The sequence below is a fragment of the Gracilinanus agilis genome, chromosome X (assembly GCF_016433145.1).
Source record: "Gracilinanus agilis isolate LMUSP501 chromosome X, AgileGrace, whole genome shotgun sequence".
NCBI classification, from domain to species: Eukaryota; Metazoa; Chordata; class Mammalia; order Didelphimorphia; family Didelphidae; genus Gracilinanus; species Gracilinanus agilis.
This window is the reverse complement of record NC_058136.1, coordinates 42312179-42333151: the sequence shown is the minus strand read 5'-3', so window position 1 is coordinate 42333151 and position 20973 is coordinate 42312179. Positions and strand designations below refer to the sequence as shown.

Here is a 20973-nt window from a genome sequence, read left to right as displayed (position 1 = left end):
CAGATGTCTCCTCTCTCCATTTTCTCAAGGGGAGAAAAAGCTAGATAAAGAGTGGCTTCATCCCCTCTCCACAGATGACCCTCTCCCCTTAATTTAAGAATAGTTCAAAGGTTTCCTCGGAATATATTTGGAAATCTAAAAAACTTATAAATGTATATATAACAAGGCCTTCTGGGGGGAGGGCATCAGTACTGGTCCTGAGATTCCCCAAGCTGTACAATCATTCTTTTCAAAGCTCTTATCTCTAATTACAATGTTCCGAAGGAGAAAAATCCATCTATCACCTTTGAAATACTTCATGTGATCAGAAGCTGTATGCTGTCACTCTGCTTAGGGCAGCAGATTATCCATTGATTATCTATGCCCAGGAAAGGTACTAGATACAGCATGGAAGGTCTCAAACCTTGGATGATTCCCTTCTGGAGGGGAGCGAAAGGGAGGAAGGAATCCTTTTATATTCATTTTGAAATGCTCGGAATGATATTTAGTGGCGTTCCCTGCCTAATTCTATTTGGGTTACCTGCATGAGAATTTCCTTGAAACCCCTGGGCGGAGGAATGAGGTTGGAGAATCTGATTTCACATCTATCAAGACTGTTATTACCACCTTTCTTGAAATTTTCCACTTTGGATCTCAGCGCAAGTGAAGAATGTGTTTCTTTCCCCTTGCTTTGCCGTATTTCACTTCAAGTGGAGGGGATGCAGAAAGGTGGTTTTTAAATAATGCCCTAGCCAAAAGACGTTAGCAGCACTAGAGGAAAAAAGACTATCACCAGCCAAACAAAATGGGCCAACGATACAAAGGGGATTCGGCCACAGTGGGGGTGATTTTGCCCCTGATAATTTAATTCCACAGCCAGTTAAAACCCTTTATGTAACCATAATCTGGACAGACAGTAGCCAACACTTGCATGGAGCATCAAGCTTGATAACTCCTTTACGTGCATCACCTCCCTTGAGCCCCACAATCACCCTTCAGGGTCTTTGGGGCAGGTATCAGGCAACTGCATGGACCTAAAATGTAGTCTCTTGGCCTTTCAGAATCCTAAATTGCCTTCAAGGCTTAGTCCAGCAGCCACCTCCACCAAGGGGCCTTCCTTGCTCTCATTTCCCACCCCTTATTCTTACTTTCTCCCTCTCCAAATGACTTTGTGTTAATTTAGCCACCATAGTCCTAAAGCTCAAGCCCAACTCCCGAACAGAAAACCAAATTCTTTGAGAGGTAGGAAGAGGCTGTGTGGTTGGTCTGCCAGTGTTGGTGCTTAATAAGTGCATTTTGAATTGAATTCTCTCCATTTCTAGGTGGCTAGTTTTACTGGTAGTACCTGTCGCACAGGTTGTGAAGACCGAGTAAGATCATTTTTTCAAAATTTCCCCATTCTGCTATACTTTAAGGGTTCATAAACCCCCTTATGAAACATCATATCATTTGATCCTTCTAACAACCCCATGAAGTGAATGCTAAAGACTTATCTCTATTTGACATACAAAGAAACAAAGGAGCTAAGCACAGTTCTCTTCTGACCCCCAAGTCCAGCACCTTTCCCACTGATTCCGCTGTTTATCGGAAAAGCTAATTATGATGTGGTCATATCTACATAAGAGTACCTTCCAATTCTGGGAGGAACACACTAATAATTCCTCGGGGTATGGGCGTTAGCTCTAAGAAAGTCTTGTTTCTGACTTCAGTTAGAAAGGAGAGATTTCCAGATAAAAGACCATTGATATATAATGAAGATCACAAAAAATGATGCATTCCTATTCCTTTATCTCTGTGTTCTTCAGTGTTGATATATTGGTTAGAGAGGTGGATACGGCTGACCTTTCTGACTAATTAACAGCTACTAATGGGACACAGTTACAGAATGGGCTCTTTTATACACGCTCAAAGACTCCGCCACCTAAGATGTTGCTGGGAATCAAGCAAGAAAAAGATGTGTGTCTTGTCTAACTTTTAGAAAGAGAGTGGGTAGTGTGATACAGTGTATAGAGAGCGAGCTTCGGACCCTGAAAGACATAGTTTCAAGTCTTGCCTCATAGAGACACTAGCTGTGTGACTCTAGGCAAGTCACTTAACTTCCCAATGACCCAGGCCGCTCTTTGACACTTTCAGTTACAGAACTCTAACAGCAGAGGAAGTTCTCTCCACCAATTGACATCACAGGTCTAGACCTCTTAAAAGCCAAGGGACAAATGTTAAATTTAGAGTGGGCTCTCCTAGAACTTTTGTTCTAGATGTGTAGGAGGGGAAGAGCATGCACACAGAAATTTCAGATGAACAGATCTCAAAATCTGGAATCACTGGGAAACAGATCTTAAAGAAACAATTTCACATCAGGAAAGAGTTCTAATTTTGATAGCACTTCAAGGTATGCTAAGTATTTTGCATATGCTACCTCACTGGATCCTAGTAATAACCCTGGGAAGCAAGGGCTATTATTAGCCCCATTTTACAGATAAGGAAACAGGATGAGAGAGGTTAAGGAACTTGCCCAGTATAGCATAGCTATTTAAGGGTCTGGAACAAGATTTGAACTTGAGTCTTTCTGATTCCAAGTCCTACTCTCTATCCTCTGTGCCACTTAACTGCCTCTAGGCATCTCACATAGCCATCTTCTTTATCACACTGCCCATAACTCCATCTTAGATAGACCTTTAAAGGATAAAATCATCACCCTGTGGCCACCGCAGATTTTGTAACAGTCCTGTGTTCTTTTATCTACCTGGGCATTTAGACTCCATCAACCAGAATGCATCTTCTCATTACTTAAGAGCTTAGAATAGGCAGCAGATTACCCCATGGCAAGCAGAGAACATGGGATACAACCTGCAAAGACATTCTGTTGACTGGGTACCGAAATCTTATAAAATGGTCTTTGCAAAGTTAATAGTTAATTGGATCATCGAATATCAGAGCTGAAAGGGACCTTGGAGATCACCTAGTGGAACCCCTCCCCCATTTCAGAGTTGTGGGAATTGAGGCCTAGAGAGAGTAAGGGGCTTGCCGGGGTCACACAGGCAGGAGAGGGGTGGGGCCAGGTGCTCTGACCCAGCATTTCCCCCCCCCCCAGAGTTCGGCTACCTGAATCATTTTTGTATTGGGGGTCAGGGTGGGGTACGAGTCTTTGAAAAAGGACTGTTGTTGGACAAGAAAGTTGTATTGCCGAGATATTCTTTCTAGCACCCTATGAGATGTCGTAGTAGTTGCAAAGTATCAGAGAAAGCACATCGGCACCCAGATCACACTTGAGACAAAAACAGAAGAATTTTAGATATGCAAGTAGAGGTCTTTCTGTCTCTCTCTGATACACCTGCACTAAGTCGAATGTGGTCTTTACAGGCCAACCCAAAGGGAGATGGTCCTTTAAAACTATTTTAGGATAACCGTTGCCCCCGCCAGCATCATTATTTATCCATTTTGAAAACAAGCCAACTGCTCACAGTTCAAATGTACCAATCTTGGCACACAGCAGAGCAAATGCGAATCTCTACCCTTTTCCAAAACAGCCTTGCCTCTGTTTTACACATTTGTCAAGTCCTTATCTCCAAGCCCATGTGGTGTTACCCACTGCTAGCAGAAATCCTCAGCCACTCGTTATCAGTTCTCTAGAGCTGATTTGGTAGCATGGAAAAGGAAGCCTTTATTGCTACCAGATGCTATTACCTCCTTGCCCGCTTGTACATAACACTGAGAGTGGCCCCAAGGGAGTGGGAAACAAGGGCGCATCTGAATCTTTTCCCTTTCCTGTGTCTGTACTTTGTAGTAACCTTTACATTGTGGTCTCATCTGTCCTGCTTCCATTGTCCAACCTCATGCAAAAAGCTGGCTGTTTGTTTATTTCATCCTATCTTTGGATTAGGGCCTCCTCTTGTTCTACAATGGATACTATGCAGGAGGACAGGGTTTGGGCCTCCTTCTTCCCGATCAGTACAGATAAAGGGAAGAGACATAGTCTCTGGGGCCATCTCAGTGTTTAATGTAAATATAAAAATACAGCTGTGCTCATCTGGATTTGCTTCCTAGGAGGGAGAACTAGAAACAATCAGCCAAACTCAACAAAGGCTGAAATAGTTGCAGCTTCTCCCATATGAAATGAGAACCTTGTCATTAAGAATTAGGGTTTCGGGGCAGCTGGGTAGCTCAGTGGAGTGAGAGTCAGGCCTAGAGACAGGAGGTCCTAGGTTCAAACCCGGCCTCAGCCACTTCCCAGCTGTGTGACCCTGGGCAGGTCACTTGACCCCCATTGCCCACCCTTACCAGTCTTCCACCTATGAGACAATACACCGAAGTACAAGGGTTTAAAAAAAAAGAATTGGGGTTTCTAGGCCAAAATCTAAGGCCCACTTAAGCTATTACTACAGTTCAATTTAGAAATGGGTAAGATGTTGGCAGTGAAATTGGGCACAGTAACGAGCGTGACAAGAAGCTTACAGTTAACTGGGTAAGTCACCTAACCTTTCTGATCCTCAGTTGCCTCATCTGTGAAATGGAATTAATAATACTACCTACCTTTCGGAGTCATTATAAGGGCCAAATGAGATCATCAACATAAAGAGCTTTGCCCATCTTAAAGTACTAGCAAAATGGTTGTGGACTAGGAAGAAAATGTTTAGAAAGCAATCCCTGAGGGTAAAATTACTGCTTCTTCAGTCTACTATGATCTAGACATTGGGCATATCATTTCCCTTCTCTGGGTCTCAATTTTCTCTTTTGGAAAAATAAGTTTAGATGTTTGCCAAGGCCCCTTCTGGCTCAGTACCTATCAGAGGGAGTTTACTGGCGTAGGACACATTCTTCCTTTTGGTGTTTCACACCTTGGATCTCAACAATGTACAGGTTTCTACTTACATTCAGGGTACAGAGTATTTCACTGTGTATACTCCTGCCTTGGCGGCTTTATATTCCCCTTCCCTACTCATGTATTCCATCTCCTCTGGAGCCAACCTGGAGGATTTGTGTATCTCTGAGCATGTTCCCAGCTGCCCTTTGTTCAAACCTTTTCCCATGCCTAGAAGAGCATCCTTTTCCTCAACTTATCTCTGTTAAAGTCTTTCCCTGATCCCATTAACCACAAGGGATCTCTCCTTTGTCTCCTTTTCAGTTTTTCTTGTGCATGGTTCATCTTTTAATGTGTAATACATTTATTTGTACACAAGGCTTCTGTGCTATACTAGGCCCCTTAGTAAGCTCTCTGAGGGCATGGCCTATATAGACCGTGTCTCTAGAACATCTCCTTGCGTCTTTCCCTTGCTTACTATTCACATGGCCTCCATCTTTGCTCACTAGGACTACTTCTCATCTCCTAATCGAACTCCCTGCTTCAAGGCAGCTGCCACATTGGCATTCCTAAAGCTTAGGTATGACCATGTCGTGTCAAGGAGCTGCACTGGGCCCCTGTTACCAGTAGTAAAAGGTCAAAACAACACCTTCCCCATTTCCTAATTCCCTTTGATGCTAGCACCTTCCCTTGGTGGACATCCTTCAGTTTATCCTATCTATGGCTTATTTGTACATGGTTGTTTTCATGTTGTCTCCCCTGTTAGATTGGAAGCTCTCTAAGAGAAGACACCATTTTTTGCCTTTCTTTTCATCCCCAGATAAAAAGTGTACAGTGTCTGGCACACAGTACAAGCTTAATAAATGCTTATGAACTGAATGTGTAGATGTTGTTTCTCCCAATACAAAACAATCTCCTCCAGAGAAGCAACTACTTTTTCCTTGTAGCCTCAGGGTGTAACGCAATTCCTGAAATGGAGCCAGTGCTTGAGAAATGCTTGTTTCATTGAACAGAATTATCTATTTGGTCCTGGGAGTCGCCAGGACCAAATAGAGTCCCTTGCACATAATTGGCATCCATTAAATGAGTCAATTGATTCTAGCTGGCATATCCCATTCTGCCTGGGCTCCCTACATGTCCCAGATCACAGCCTAGCATACTGCTCTGTGCTAAATAGGCGCTCAATAAATGTTTGCTGCTGCTCATCGTTCCTGGAGGGAGCTGGGGAGGAGCTTAGCCTCTCTGTCAGCTTACAGAGCAGCATGGGACCACTGGGGATGACTGGGCAATGAAAGAACCCAAGGCTTGTAAAAGCACACACTGTGTAGGCAGTGAAACTCTTCTGAGATGCTAATTCCCAGTTATTTTACAGTTATTACAGGATGGCTATTTGGGGACGGCCATGCTCATTTCTCCCTTTGGATACTTCTTGGCCACTAAATGTGTTTTCTGGCGTTCTTTTACTTAGGTACCTTTACACAAAGACCTTAAAAATCATTTCTTAATTTTCCCTTCCCTTGAAATACCTTTTGATCTATATGATACCTGTGTCTATGAAGCAACTATGCCCAATGTTGAACATCACTTAAATTTCTTCCTGAGTAAAGTTTTGGCCTCTTTCGCCTGGGGAGAGGCAAGTACCAGAGAGCAGGGAGTCAAGGCATAGGCAGAGGACATCTTCCACTGAGAGAATTTACATAACCAGAGGGTTTCCTTTGTCTTTTGGACAATCACCTGGCAATCTCCCACAGGTCTGATTCTAGTAGCTTTGGAGAGATTCTCCCTTTCAAATTGTCCATTTCTCCTGTAATCTGTATTCATTAAACTACTCCCTGTTTTCCAAGGTGGGGGAAAAGAACTCTTATCAAATGGAAAACTGGCATAAGAAACCTATGTGGAATGGACTCGCATCACAAAAGAGAAAAAACAAAGGATTGATTTGGGAATGGCAAGCTGAGGATAAATTTGATCAAAGGAGCATTCCTGCAATTAACAAAGTTAGGATAACAATTGGTATTCGCTGGCCTCCAACCTCTTTTAGAACAGTAGACTTTAGATTCTAATGTCATTTTTTAAAATTTGTACCTTTTTTTACAAAAACTTGTGCTGGCGAATACAAATGAGCACCCATTGATCCACACATGGTCACTTATTGGCAGACTCAAGATGCAAATGACCTCAGCTTGTAAGAGTTCATTAAGGGCTACGGTATCAGTCAGAAGAATATAAGTATCACGAGGGCAGAGGCTGTTTTATTTTTATGTTTGCACCCTTCCTCAGGGCCTGGAACATAGGGGGCATTAAATGAGTATTTCTTGAATGGATAATACCCACTCAGTATTATGTTGGCTGGGCTTCCAAAAGACTGAGCTATTGAGATTTGGAGAGTTCTCTTTCTGATTTGGTCTAACCTAGAAGCAAACCAACATCAAAGTCAAATGGTACAACAAAATCAGTCTAGAGAAGCACTTATACTGATATGAGAGTCTACCTGGCTCTGGAGGAAATAACGAGGATTTCTTAAGCCGTTCGTGAATTAGAAAATCAAAAGCAAAACATGGCTGACAGACCAGTCATAAGTTGCACGGGGAAGGAAAATGGAGCTGTTCTCCAGGCCACTGAAAGGGGGAGGGGAGAAGAAGGAGACTATGGAGAAAGGAATGGTACATGTTTCCTCTCTGCAGGCTTCCTCTAGCACACAGGTGCAGCCCATCTTGAGTCCACCAGCCCTCCCAAGAGAGATGTTTCTAGGGTCAAGGTATCTTATGAGCAACTGGCCCATCTCTACTGCTCAAACCATTTTCTGCTTTCACCCCAAAACAGTAGAACATTGCCTCAGGCAAAACAATGCCTACTTACCACTCTAGGTACAAAACATGAAGGCCAAGAGTAACTCTTGAATCTGTTTTTCGTGATTGTAGAAGAAAATCGTAAACTATCAATGGGGGATTTTCAATCAAAGAAGCCCAAAAGTAGTAACTTCTTTAGAAAATTTCAAAACCTACATCCAGGATTGGGAGAGAAGATCTGTCACAGGAGCAATGTCTATTTAAGTTCCTGCCGAGTCCACTGGGCCGATTCCCCCCAGCCCCCTTAAAGGGCCGGGAAGCTGGTCCTGAGACATGGCTGGTCCAGGGGACTAGGGCTGGAGCCATTCGTGGGGCTTCCAATTCACCTCTGCCATTGAGAAAGTCAGTATTCCTCCAACTTCAAAGACATCCGCACATCTTTTGAACCAGGTGTACTGCTAAGGAGCTCCTGCATCTACCTGATTAAATGTCTTTGTTTATTAAATAATGGTTGGTCTATGAGTGTTTCACTTCATTCTAGAACTGAGCCTGAACCACCAAACCAGCTAGAGTCAAACCTGGCACAGACCAAATGCCACCAAATATTGTTTGGGAAAATAACAAACTTCATCAATGGACTCTCTAGTCAAAAAGGGGAGAGAGTTCCTCTGAAGTGGGAACCTTGGATATTATCCAATGGGAAAGATTCCTTCGATCTTATAGCAATGCTAAAAGAAAGAACCAGTTCCTATTTTCAACACTTCGGGGATCTGTGATTTTATCATCATGGGTGCTCCTTTCACCGACACTAGCCATACTTTTGGAGATGGCTTTCCTGAGTTGCTATGGCAAAAAACGATGAATACTGGTCTTCTGTTGTTGAGGATCTCTGTTATTTTTAACTAGACTGATCCTCAGACAACAGATGTGTGACTAATTATCAAGGTCCATCAGATGTAAACCATTTCTATCTTTGTAGGACTCATGGAGGTTTTTGCTGTGGTTCAGTCATTTCAGGCATGCTCCATTTGGAGTTTTCTTGGCAAGACTACAATGGAGTGGTTGACTATTTCCTTCTCTAGTTCATTTTACAGATGAGGAAACTGAGGCAAACAGGGTCACAAAGCTAGGAAGTCTCTGAGGGCAGATTTGAATTCAGGAAGAGGAGTCTTCCTGACTGTAGGCCTGGTACTTTTTCCACTGAGAGCTACCTAGCTGCCCATCAATAGAGTTTGTTAGGTTCTCATATCTTAGCTTTCCAGGCCCCAGGATCACAGCCATGCTTCAATGAGGCATCAAAGTACCTCATTATCATCTGATAAAACTCAAAGAAATTCTTCTCATTTGGAATATGTTACACCTAGTCAGAAGTGAAGTTCCTTATCCTTTAATAAAAAGGGAATGAGGCTTGCACCCAAGGGATTCTTACTTGTGTCTCCTGCCGTCACATACTGAGGGTTCAGTGTGGCATACTACTAGCTGCAAACTCCTGCGTCTGTCTCTCCTCCCATGTACTCCCTCCACACAGGCTGCTGAAGGCTTGGCTTGTAGCCAGCTTGCCAGAGGCTACGGATGTTGTTCCCTTGGCTGTTCAGGGCTGCCTACTTTCCTAGAATGGAGGGAATGAGGGGAGCAGCAGGGCAGGGCAGTTCCTTACCACAGAAGGGATATTATTTCTATTTTCATTTCTTTCTTTGTTTCTTCTTGCATTTTCACGGTTATTTGTCACTTCTGGAGTTGCTCCGAGATCCTCGATCTCGGCTCTAGAACTGGAAGTCAAATCCTTCCACTTTGTTGGGAAGGTAAGTCGCTGAGGAACAGAGAGGCAAAGCGCTTTGCTTTCCCTCAATTGGGATTTCTTTGCAATTACTCTGTCCTGCACTGTCTTTGCTTTTACTTTCTCCTCTTTAATCTGAATAATTACATCTGCTCCTCACCAGTGGCACAGTCTCTTTAATTAATAGCATTAGGATTCAGAGGTATTTGTCAAGGCGGAGTGGTGAAGATGAGTGACATTATTAATGAGCTTAATTCAAAGGTAAAGTGAGGAAAATCTCTTCTGTCTTGGAAGTGGCTGCCAATTTCCCCATATTGCCTCTTCCCAGGCATACCATCTGACCGCCTTAGGTGGATAGCACATCAGACGATACCATGTAAGCCAGAGGGCAATGTTGTTTTAAGGCATCTGACTTCCTGTTGCTGCGAGTTTCCATGAGAAGTTCTCATACTGTGAGGATTTACAGAGAAGCTGTTGGGCCACTAAAGGTAAGCGGCACCACGGGCCTAGGGGGACCATGGACTGGACAGAGGGTTCTCTGGCTGGCCTTTGAGTCAAGAAGACTTGAGTTCAGCTCTTGCCTCTAAGGCACGTGTCCTCAATAGGTATTTTTTTTTTTACATTTACTATGCATCAAGAAGTAGGTGTAGGCTTCCAAGCTAGAATTTCATTGGAGTGGAAACTTCCCTCATTAATGCGAATGGATCCTTCTCTCCATGACTTACAGTCTTAGAAAGTTGGTGGAAGCACCGAGATTGCACAGGCACGTGAGTCTTCTGTGTCTAACCCAAGATGACTTAACGAGTGCCTCGACTTGGGGCCGGAATTTAAATTCTTGACCTGTAAATTACTCCCTTAGTGTTTAGACAAATCATCCGACCTTCTTAGGCTTTAGCTTTCTGGTCAATAACAAGAGAGGGTCGGACAAAGTCAGCTTCTAAATCTGGGGTCTGTGAACTTTTCAAAAAGTATTTGGACGACTCTATATCAATAGAATCGGTTTCCTTAGTAATCCTCGGTAGTTTATTGAAGGCATTTAAAAACAGGATTTTGAAAAGCTCGTAGAAACGTTTCCCCGGCATGAGAGCCTGAAGGACCCGGGGCATCCCAAATGGTGATAATCTGTAAGATCCCTCCTAGCACAGAATCTAGCCTCCTAAGAACACTTACGTTCTGTTACAGATATTTCTTTCATCTTTAACTATTCTCAGTTATTTTCTTTTCATCCGTTACAATGTCACTCATCCCCAAGCTCCTGTATCAAAGCTACATTCCTCTGAGGCACAAAGGAATGATACAAATATTTGGCTTCTGAGTTGACAGTCCAAAGAAGGCCTAACAATAAATATACCTTGACTTCAGGTTCAAATGCTTTTAAGGCAAGTAAAGTTTGGTCATCAAGTCATGACAGAGGCAGGTCAGAGACATTAAAGATGCCACGGGTGGATCTAGTTGGGCCAAAGATTTTGAAATGAAGACAAAAATCAAACAAGCAAAACCTACAACCGTCAACAAAAGTTCAAGAAGGTATCTTTGGAAAAAAATTAACTCACTTCTCTAGGTGGCCTGGATGAAAAAATTGTCATCGTAACTTAGCTGATTGGTCCTCCCCCACTCCCGAACCCTGAGAATTCGACCTAATATAATTTTCATATGTAGGTTACAGACATCAAGGTAGAATGGCAGTTCATCTAAATTTTAAACTCGCTACTTTGATTTTCTGCCATGATTTTAAAATATTCATGATAAACGACTTTGATTATTACAGTCAGATCTTCCCTTAAAGGTAAGGGGGAAAAAAAAAGATTCTCTCTCCCTTTGGAGCCACACACATTCGGCCAGAAGATGATAAGCAAGACCAAATGTAAAAACGCCTTTCCCTCCAAGATGATGTCATCTCAGCCTGCCCCACTGATAACGGCGGGGCCAAAGGCAGAGTAGTACAACACGCTGCGGGTGTTGGAAAACAACCCCGCACTTTACCAAACTTTCCATGTTGTGTGGCTCTTGCTCCCTCACTTCATTGCTTATGCCTTGTTCTCTCCCATATGGATGCTTTCATTTTAATTGTTAGAAAAGTTCTCTCTCCAGAGAGTTCATCCCCATATCACATTTGCTGTTTGTTGTTTCAGGTGCCATGCACCTGTTTCATCTGTCTTCCTCTCACCCCTGTAAACAACCTAATTCTCTCTTGTCAAATGATTAATTCAAGTTGTAGGGAATCTTTTCTCTCTGCTAATGAAATGTTAGTTAAAAAGCTGATAATGCCTGAATAGATGGATTCCCTACAATTCAGTGTGGTCCTATTTCCTCTGATTCATTTTAGGATCAAGGATGCCAAGAGAAAGATCATAAATGCATATTCCATCCTCCTTTAGAGAGGTGAAATTCATCCCAAAGGTCACTCCGTAAGGCATTCCAAAGCACTTTGGACCAACCACTCAAACTTGCTCATCTTGTGGCTTAAGTGTTGTGCGAGAGTTCGGTTATCCAGTGGCCAGAAGGAATAACAGTCTCTAAGTTATCCCTTGGTTCTAATTGCTACGCCTTGAGCAGCTACCACAGGGGTGTGAAGGCGTCTGCGTAGCAGAATTCCAAAACACCTGGAGAAGGGGGAATGGTGTGGCTCAACTTGGACACAACTGCACAGAATCCATGTTATCAATGTCAACTCAAGATCAACCAAACTGAAATTCCAGCCATCTTAAATCTAACAGTGAAATGTTGAGATGAAATTTTTGTGCCTTGGGATATTAAATGATAGAAGTAGTCATGCATGTAAATGACTTGTGTTATACTGCAGAAAACAACTGGACGCAGCGTAGTAAGACTAGAGTGTTAGTCTTGCTCTGATATTTACTAGCTTTGTGATCTTGGTCAAGACACTTAAAGTCTCTGAGCCTCCTCTATTTCATCATCTGTGAAATGAGGACTATCTATCTATCACAGGATCTGTGTAAGGATCAAAAGAGATAGTAACTCAACTCTTTAGAGCAGGTTCTTGTCCAACATGTTCATTTTAGAGATGAAGAAAATACCCCCCTCTATTGTCTATTGTGTATTGTAATACACACGGGGAATCATTAGAGGTAAAATTCAAACTCAATGTTTATGAAAGGCCTTTTATAAAAACATTCAGTATCAACCTCTCCTATGAGGTGTCATCTCCCATTACCGACTGTCTACTGGATATTTCAAACTACATGTACCGGAGACGTTAAAAACTCAACATTTCCAAAGCAGAACTCATGAACCTCTCACCAGAACTTCAGTACTGCTACTGAAGGCATCACCATTTTTACACTCTACTAAGCTTGTAATCCCAGCATTATCCTCAACTCCTCAGTCTCCCTCATTCTACATCTTGAATCAGTTGCTTAATCTGGCTGATTGTACCTCCACACAATCTTTCCTATCTGATAACCTCTACTCATGCTGCCACTGACTCATTTCAACAGCTAAATTGATTGAGGTCGTGTTTTCCTCACTGTTGTCCATTTAAGGCTTGAGGTCCAGACCAGAAACTTTGATTTGGGAGGAGAAGAGTTGGCTAAGAAAGTATCTGAGAATGGGACTTGGGCTTCTGGACTATAGCTTAAAATAAAGAAATGGCAAATTCTTGGCAAGTGATGGGGTATACCTAACAAAGGCTGGTAAGAATGGACTCACCAGGAGTCTTGCAAATCTCATCAAAAGAGCTTTAAACTAAAAAGAATTGGGGAGGGGGAGTGGAGAAGACTGACTATGTATGTACACATGCACACACTGCTCAAGTTAGATATCATAAAGAGTAATCGCAGAGAAGGAAAAAGAATGTCCCTTGAAAAAGACAAACATTCACAAGAGAAAGGAACTGGTGTAAAAACAGGTCTAAATTCTCCATCTTCAAATGATCAAGGGTTAGACAAAAATCAAGAAGGACTCTAGGTCCTAATGCAAAGAGGTAAATTTGACCTCATAGTTACTACTGAGACCTCGGGAGATAAAACCCTTAACTGTAATACGGATCTGGATGGGTATGCTTTATTTAACAGCAAAACAGGACTGAAGAACTGGAAGCAGGATGGGATTATGTAATATGATGTACAGTCATATAGGAAATCCAGCAAACAGAGTGGGACCATGGTGAAGATCACTTGGGCTTAGGGTCTGTAGATAAAAAGGATGGGCGTGAAAATGTATCATGGATCTGTCAAAATAGTGCCAAAAGTCCTAGGGTTCAGAATGAGCCAGGAAGGGAACCCAAGGATGGCAAAAAGGAATTACTGGGTTTATTTCTTTTAGTTCTGTTGGAGGAAAAAGGAAGATCAAAGCCACAGCTTGAGGTGGATAGCAGAGCTGCAGAGCTGGCTGCTCAATTCTTCTTGTGTTTGTTTTTTTTTTCTGCCAAGGAGGATGAATGAACCACGCACTGAAAGCAATATCACAAAAACAGAGAGGACGGACTTGATGCCCATGATAATAAGTAAGGAGATAATAAGGAAACAACTCTGATGTCACCCACCAATAGGTAGTACAAGGAGACTGGAAAATTGGTGAGGTACCAGATGATTGGGTAGGGTTTGTTCCCCCAAAAGGGGGAGAGAAGAAAGTTTACAAACTATAGGCCAGTGAGTTCTGCTTTGACTTCTGGGAACATTCCAAAACAGATCCAAGGATTAGAGGACACCAAGAAAAGAATGTAGTTATCGTTAGGAGTTGGTATGGTTTCACCATAGACAAACCAACCTTTTTTCCTTTTCTGAAAGGTTTACCAAACTTGCAAAAGAGGTGAATGTTATAGACAGAGTTTATCCAGATGTTAGCAAAGCACATGATAAAGTATTTCATGCTATTCTTGTGATTCTTGTGGGGAAGTGCCTAGCCTTTACCACTCTTCTGCCTTAGAACTAATACAGCCTATTGATTCCAAGATGGAAAGTAAGGATTAAAAACCAAAGGAGTGCAATATAGTGCCTGAGTGATCTGTGCTTAGCCCGGTCCTTTCTTTGCATTTTTATTAATACTTTAGAAAAGTGGATAGATGGAATGAATGTTCATCACATTTGCAGAGGAGAGTAAGCTGGATGGAATTGTGGCCACAATGGATGACAGACTTGGGATGTAAAGGATTCTGCCTGGCAAGAGCCTTAGGCTGAATCTACTAAGACAAATTCAATAAAGATAAATGACAATTTATCTTATACTTGGGTTCAAAAAATTAGCTTCCCAAGTACAGGATGTGAGAGAAACCCGTTTACCTTAAAAAGATCAAAAAATGGACAAAAAGCCCAGGGTAGGAGCAAACCGTGTAATGTGGAGGCCAAAAAGCCAAATGGAATCCTGGGTTTGGCATGGCTTCCAGACAGTAGGCGAGCAACCATCTGTCTTTCTGTATTCTTCTCTCATCAGCCCATAGCTAGGGCTCTGGGCTCAACTCTGGACACTAAGTAGGAAGAAGACACTGAGAAGCGGCAAAGTTTCCCAAAGGAAAGCAGGCTGGTGTTGGCCCCTGTGAACATAGTGTATGATTATAGTTTGAAAGAACAGGAGATGTTTAGCCTGGAAAAGAATTGAGGTAGTGAACAAGGCATGAGAATTGCCTTCAAATGTTTGAAGGGCTGTAACGAGGAAGAATTAAACTTATTCTATTTGTTCTAAGAGAGAAGACCAAAAGCAACGGGCATATGGTACAAAAAGGGGCGGATTTGGACTTCATGTCAAGAAAAACTTCCTAACAATCAGAGTTGACCATAGTTGAATGGGTGGCCATGAGAAATTGGGGACGGGAAGAGGGAGAATCCTCCTTCTTGGAAGTATATGATGGTGCCTATGTTGGATAAGGTGGTGGCTGAAGTCCCTCTCCTCCCCACCAGAGCGAATCCAGCACTCTGATCCCTGTAGTTCTGCTCGACTCCAATGGGTCACAGGAACACCTACGGTTATGTCTAAATGAGGTCAGAAGCAACCAGTTTACCTGGTAATTCTCATCATCAAATGCCATGGAAAATCACAAACCAGTGGCCTGAGTGGGCTTATTGGCAGTTGAAGCCAAAATGGCTACCCTATAAGCCCCAGGCAGGCATAGACTGATTGACATGTGCCATTTACACTTTAGCACATCAACAGAGACACGCCATTGCAGATAGGAGACTGCGTAGTTAGTTTAGGAGGTCTGTTAGGCTGATTGTCACCAATTTGGACAAGGGTTATTCTCTGTGAGGCATCCTCTAGCCATCCCTCCCCGAATGTCCTCATTGTCTGAAAATGTCGAGGTACCAACAAAGCTGGTGCTTTTATAGCTTGCAGAGCTATAAATCATTTTTAAAATCATGATGATATTACTCAAAGCAGATGTGAAAACAGATGTTTGCCATAGTCATATAAACTGCTTACTTGTCATACTTAATAAATGTTGATACTCCTACTTCTACTATATTTCCTTTTAATAACTAAAATGTATTTGAGGAAAATATATTTTGTCTTAATAAACCGAATGGAACTGTAGAACTTGACATAGGAAATGCCATTCGCAGGAAAGCTTTTCACTCTACCCAGAGTAAGGCTCAACATGCCACCCCTGTATATTAATGTCCCCACCAGGATGTAAAGAGGGGACCAACCTATTTGATTGAAATGGGTAAAACTGTGCTGTTCCACAGCAAGAGATTTTGAAATGCCAGTACATACCACTGGGTAGCTTATTAAAATCAGCCGCCATACGTCAGTCGCAGCGCTCCAGCTGATTGTTCATAAGACTCGACAATGAATAACTCAGAACACAGGCCAAATCCGAGATTTCGCCCTCCTGGCTCATGAGCAATTTGCAGTGATGAATCCTATGTCTCTTTACATCCTGAGACCACCCCCAGAAAAAGTGTTTTTCCAGCCGGCGTGGCCTTCAACAGCCATGGCTGCGTACAAATACAAAGTCTTAGAAAGCAAAATTTCTCAAGGCCGGAGAGGCAGCATTTCCTCCTAAGCTTGAACCTGGTGGCCTCTGAGTACCAGTCATTCCCTTCCAGTGAACTGAAAGCAGGAGTTTAATATACTCCACCTAGATAGAGAGACAGACAAGGACTAGGAAATAAATCATTTGCATCTTGGAGCCCCACAGGGTATAGCCTTTCAGTGTCTGGCTGAAAAAAGACTAAACATGTGGCAGGGAAATCAGCCTTGGATCAATGAAATTAAAACCATGCATTATTCCAAATCCAAACTAAAACGCTCATCCACATAATTAGTAAGCAAGTGCAGTATGCCGAAACCAGTAAGGACTATCCAATTTCTCTGTTAACCCTTGAGTTCAAAGAAAAGAATGCCCGAAGCTCAGGTGGAACGGCTCTCATAAAGAGAGTTAAGAGCTGCCTCTGGTGATGTGCAAAGAGGCCATCTAACTATCTGGGGAATTAGTGTCTCACCCTCCATGACAGCTTTATGAGGCAAACCCTCAAGCCGGCCATCGATATGTTGATACATTTCCCTTTGTTCCATCAGCTTCAAGATTACAGGCAGATCTAGATTCAGCTACCATGGCAGCAATGGCACTGTTGGTAAGTCTCTTCTCGCTGCACAAATCTCCCAAGGGGATAAAGGGGGAGTGGGGGGGGGGGACAGAGGGCACGGAATGCTGTACTGGAGGGGAAAAGCGCTCAGAAAAAGACAGGAAGAGCCAAGACTATTTGCCTAAGGTTTCCATGGAAAGACTCAATGGAAATATTTGATTAGTGACCCTTCAACACAGAACCACCAGGATAAAAACAGGCTTTGAATTCACAAGAACTTACCTATTCTAGTTACCAATGTTGGTGTCATTTCTGAAGGTAAACGAGACCTGTGTTATTATGGAGCATCTATTCACTAAGAAAGAGGTGGCCCAAATAGCCTTGTGTATTCATACTGGAAAAATGGTGAATCTTTTCACTCTAAGAACAGAGCGACTTTGGGCTTTCTCTACTATAATTCATAAGCTAAAATAAACAAGTTATTTGAATAGCTACATTATGTCCGAGTCCAAGAAGGTTTGTCTAAAGCTGAAAGTGTTCTTTATGAATGGTGACAAAATGAAAATGCGATGCCGACAAAAGCATCAGCTGTGTATGCCCCGAACAAAAGAAACATCTTACCTTTCTCCTTCTGGTGCTTTTTGGGATTCGATCCATTATCTTGCTCAGTGAATTCTCCCTCTCTGTTGGCAGACATCATAGCTGGAGAAGGGAGAGCATTGAATGATAGTAAAAGAAAGGAAACAATTGAAAGACAAGAGAAACTCACAAATAATTGACTCTCTACTAGCAGGGTATTGATTTTTCTGATTCTACTCAACAGATGCTTATTTAGCACCTAGTGTGCAAAACATGGTACAGAATCAGAGCAAGCTTCACCTCTGAGCCATCCCTGGATATGTGACCCTGGGCAAACCCCTTGGAGGCCTCTAAGTGGCCTCAGAAAAAAAACTCCCTACGTTACACTACAGAGAAGGAGGGAAGGTAACAATTTGCATGGCTAGGGAAAGTTATTCCCTGGGTACTCCCTACATAGAGGAAATGACAGATCCATTTAAACAAAAACAAACCACCATGTTCAAGTCACTTAACCAGGGATGTGAGTAACAGAGACACAGAGGAAATTCTCTATACTCTAAGAGCACACACACACACACAACAGAAATGTGCTATGAGAATGCAGAAATCATATATGTATACATATAATATATTTCTATCATAAATGGCATATTTCCTTTTTGATTTTTTATCCAGAACCTATTAAATATGAAAAAATGGGCATAAATCACAATACTGCAGATGTCTATTATCTATAATTTGTGCTTCTTTCTAAATATGTTCAATCTGTAACTTCCAAGGTTATCTTGCTTATCTTGATTTATTCTGGCCTCCCTTCTGTTCTCTTTTGTATTTAAAAGGAAGCTGCCTCAACGAACATTTTTTCTTTCTTTTCTTTTTCTATCTTATCTCTCCATTCTCTCCCCCCACCACTCCTACTAGAAATAATCAAAGAAAAATAACGTCCTTATAACAAATATACAGAGTCAAGCAAAACAAATCCCGCCGTTGGCCATGTCCAAAAATGAATGTCCTATTTTAGCAATATATTTTCTAGGAATCCTCTTGAAAAGTGAAGCACTTGCAACTTTGGCTCTACTAAATGCCAACCTATATTCCAACTGGCTTAATAAAGAACTCTTAGTGGGCATGAGAGATACCCAAATTTATGGGCAACAAGTCTAAGATTTGTTGAATGTGATCACTCAGGGAAAAAGTAAAAAGAACTCTGACTTTAGGGTGTCTGCTTTCCTGGTTGTCCATTTAGTTTTAAAGATTCCTTCTCTGCAATTAGAAGTTTCACAGAAACTTGAATCTAGAACTCTGATTTAAAGCACTGGAATAAGAAATCACTTTTGTTGTGACCTTCTAGTTTGTCTGAACAAACAGGAAACATCTAAACAAACCATCACCACCAAGCCATCAGTTTCCCTCCAAGACTATAGTTAAGGTACTTTTATAGGCTGAGAGATATTAAGCATTTGGCTTAATTCTCTTGATTGAGAGAGAAAAGGGATAATTTATCCTGTGTGCAGTCACCACAATTCTCCTTCAGCCCTTGCTCTAATCTAATAGTTGTCCAATAAATGATCATATGTTTGATTCCAGATACAAAGACTATCAGAGCTTTGGGTTGCATTTCTAGTAGTGAGAATCCGCCTCTTTATCAGATACACACCCTTACACAGAGACTGGTGGAGTTGCAGCCATGGAGCCATGAAACACTAACAGGCCTGGGCAAGGGTCAAATTCACCACCTTAACCTCACTAGTGCTAATCCCTCCGGGACCTCAAACACTGTAAGATGTGGTGACTGGTCCAGTGAATGATCATAAAACCTTTGTTTTAACAGGAGAACAAATCCTATTAGCAATTAGAGAGCAGATGTGCCTTCCTAGTACAGTGGGTATCTTTCCCTTTCCTATGGTGGTATTATCAAGGTCCAGTCCCTTCAGAGGATAAGGCAATGGGTGACAATCCTTCCTGGGTTTATTGTTCTCTAAGACTCATATACTAAATGGTACTTTGCTGCTCGAGCAGCTAAATATACCTCCAGATGGTAAGCAATTTACTTCCTACACCTGGATAGGCTCAAGGCAGCCTGAGACTAGGAGAAGTGAGGCAAAGGCTTGCAGAGAAGCAGTAGCGGTATACCTTGGACTATATGAGATATAGTCTATGGAGGGAGAATCTTAAGGGCAATAACAAATCTACCTACGATGGATGGACAGAATGAATTTAGTAAGGACGAAACTATTCACCAATAATCTATATAAACCATAAACATTTAGCAAGAACTAAATTATGAGAGAAACTACTGCATTTGTAGCCAATCCTACAGATCTGCATTAGTGCCGTCATCTCACCTTTTGATCATCGACTCCGAAAGGGTATTGGATTTTCTACTTCTGTTACATGGCAAGACACTGAATGGATTAAGTATGTGCCATGCCCAACCGAACTACTGGAGACTCAGTTAGAGCATGCTCTGAAAAACAATCTCAAGCATGTCCAACCAAGGAGATTAAAGAAGAGGGTAATCTCCTCCCATCCCACCTCACTATCAGCTCATTTTCAATAGGAATATTTCCAAACACCTTGAGTTAGGTGTTGAGGGTAATGGAAGGGGGAAGAAGAGATACTCACCAAATCTATCCGGGATGTGATCCATATGAGAAGGAGAGCTGGACATGCTGCTGCTATGATGTGAAGACTCAAGGCTCACAGGGCGAAGGCCCTCATCCAAAGAAGGAGCAGGAGAAGGGCTCTCCTGAATCCTCTCCTTTAAACACAAACAGAAATAATTTCTATGTAAGAAGGGGAATGCTCCAGCCTTGCTTCTGGAGGACTAAGTCAACCAAGACACTCTGCAAAATCTAATTGTTTACTGGTTCGACATTTGCAAGTTCTATGTCTACTGACAGAAAATGCCTTAGTGGCCCATAGTTATGCCAAGTAGATTACCATTGTTGTTCATTCACTGGTTTTAATATACCAGGGAGGATTTGTATTTGCCTCAAATTGGGAGGGTTTTGTCCATATGTTTTAAACAAAAATTTTCAAAACATATACACGCAAAACAAATGCTGGTCTTGCAGATTTCTAGAAGTTTGAAAGGATCCCTTAAATCTTTGTTTTAAAAACCTTTCCCTTCCATACGTGTTTGAATCAATACTAAGTGTTAGTTCCAAGGCAGAAGAGTGGTAAGGGCTAGGCAATGGGCGTTAAGGGACTTGCCAAAGATCACCCAGCTAGGAAGCGTCTGAGGGCAGATTTGAACCGAGGACCTCCCGTCTCTAGGCCTGGCTCTCTATCTGCTGAGTCACGTAGCTGCCCCCCTCCCCCACGTCTTTTAAACTCTAACCATGACTAAGTTAAAATGGATCCTTCCATGATGTTAAGATGCACCAGGATAGGTCCAAAACCAATAAACAGTGATTTCAGGTACATGTAGGTACCTTCTACATAAGCCAGACAAGAGATAATTGAAAGGAACTGTATTTAGCTTACCTATAGGATGCCAGGGACTTTTTTTTTTAACCTCAAACATTTTATAAACTATGCCGGGGCATCACAAGGCTATGATAG

General features: G+C 42.2%; 1 protein-coding gene across 1 annotated transcript in view; it reads right to left on the bottom strand.

Annotated features, from left to right (window-relative positions):
* DACH2 (dachshund family transcription factor 2) overlaps positions 1-20973 on the bottom strand; it is a 409931-nt gene that overhangs the window by 52253 nt on the left and 336705 nt on the right. The window contains 1 exon segment of the mRNA XM_044682815.1: positions 20032-20167. Within this exon segment, the coding sequence (XP_044538750.1) occupies positions 20032-20167 (136 nt within the window).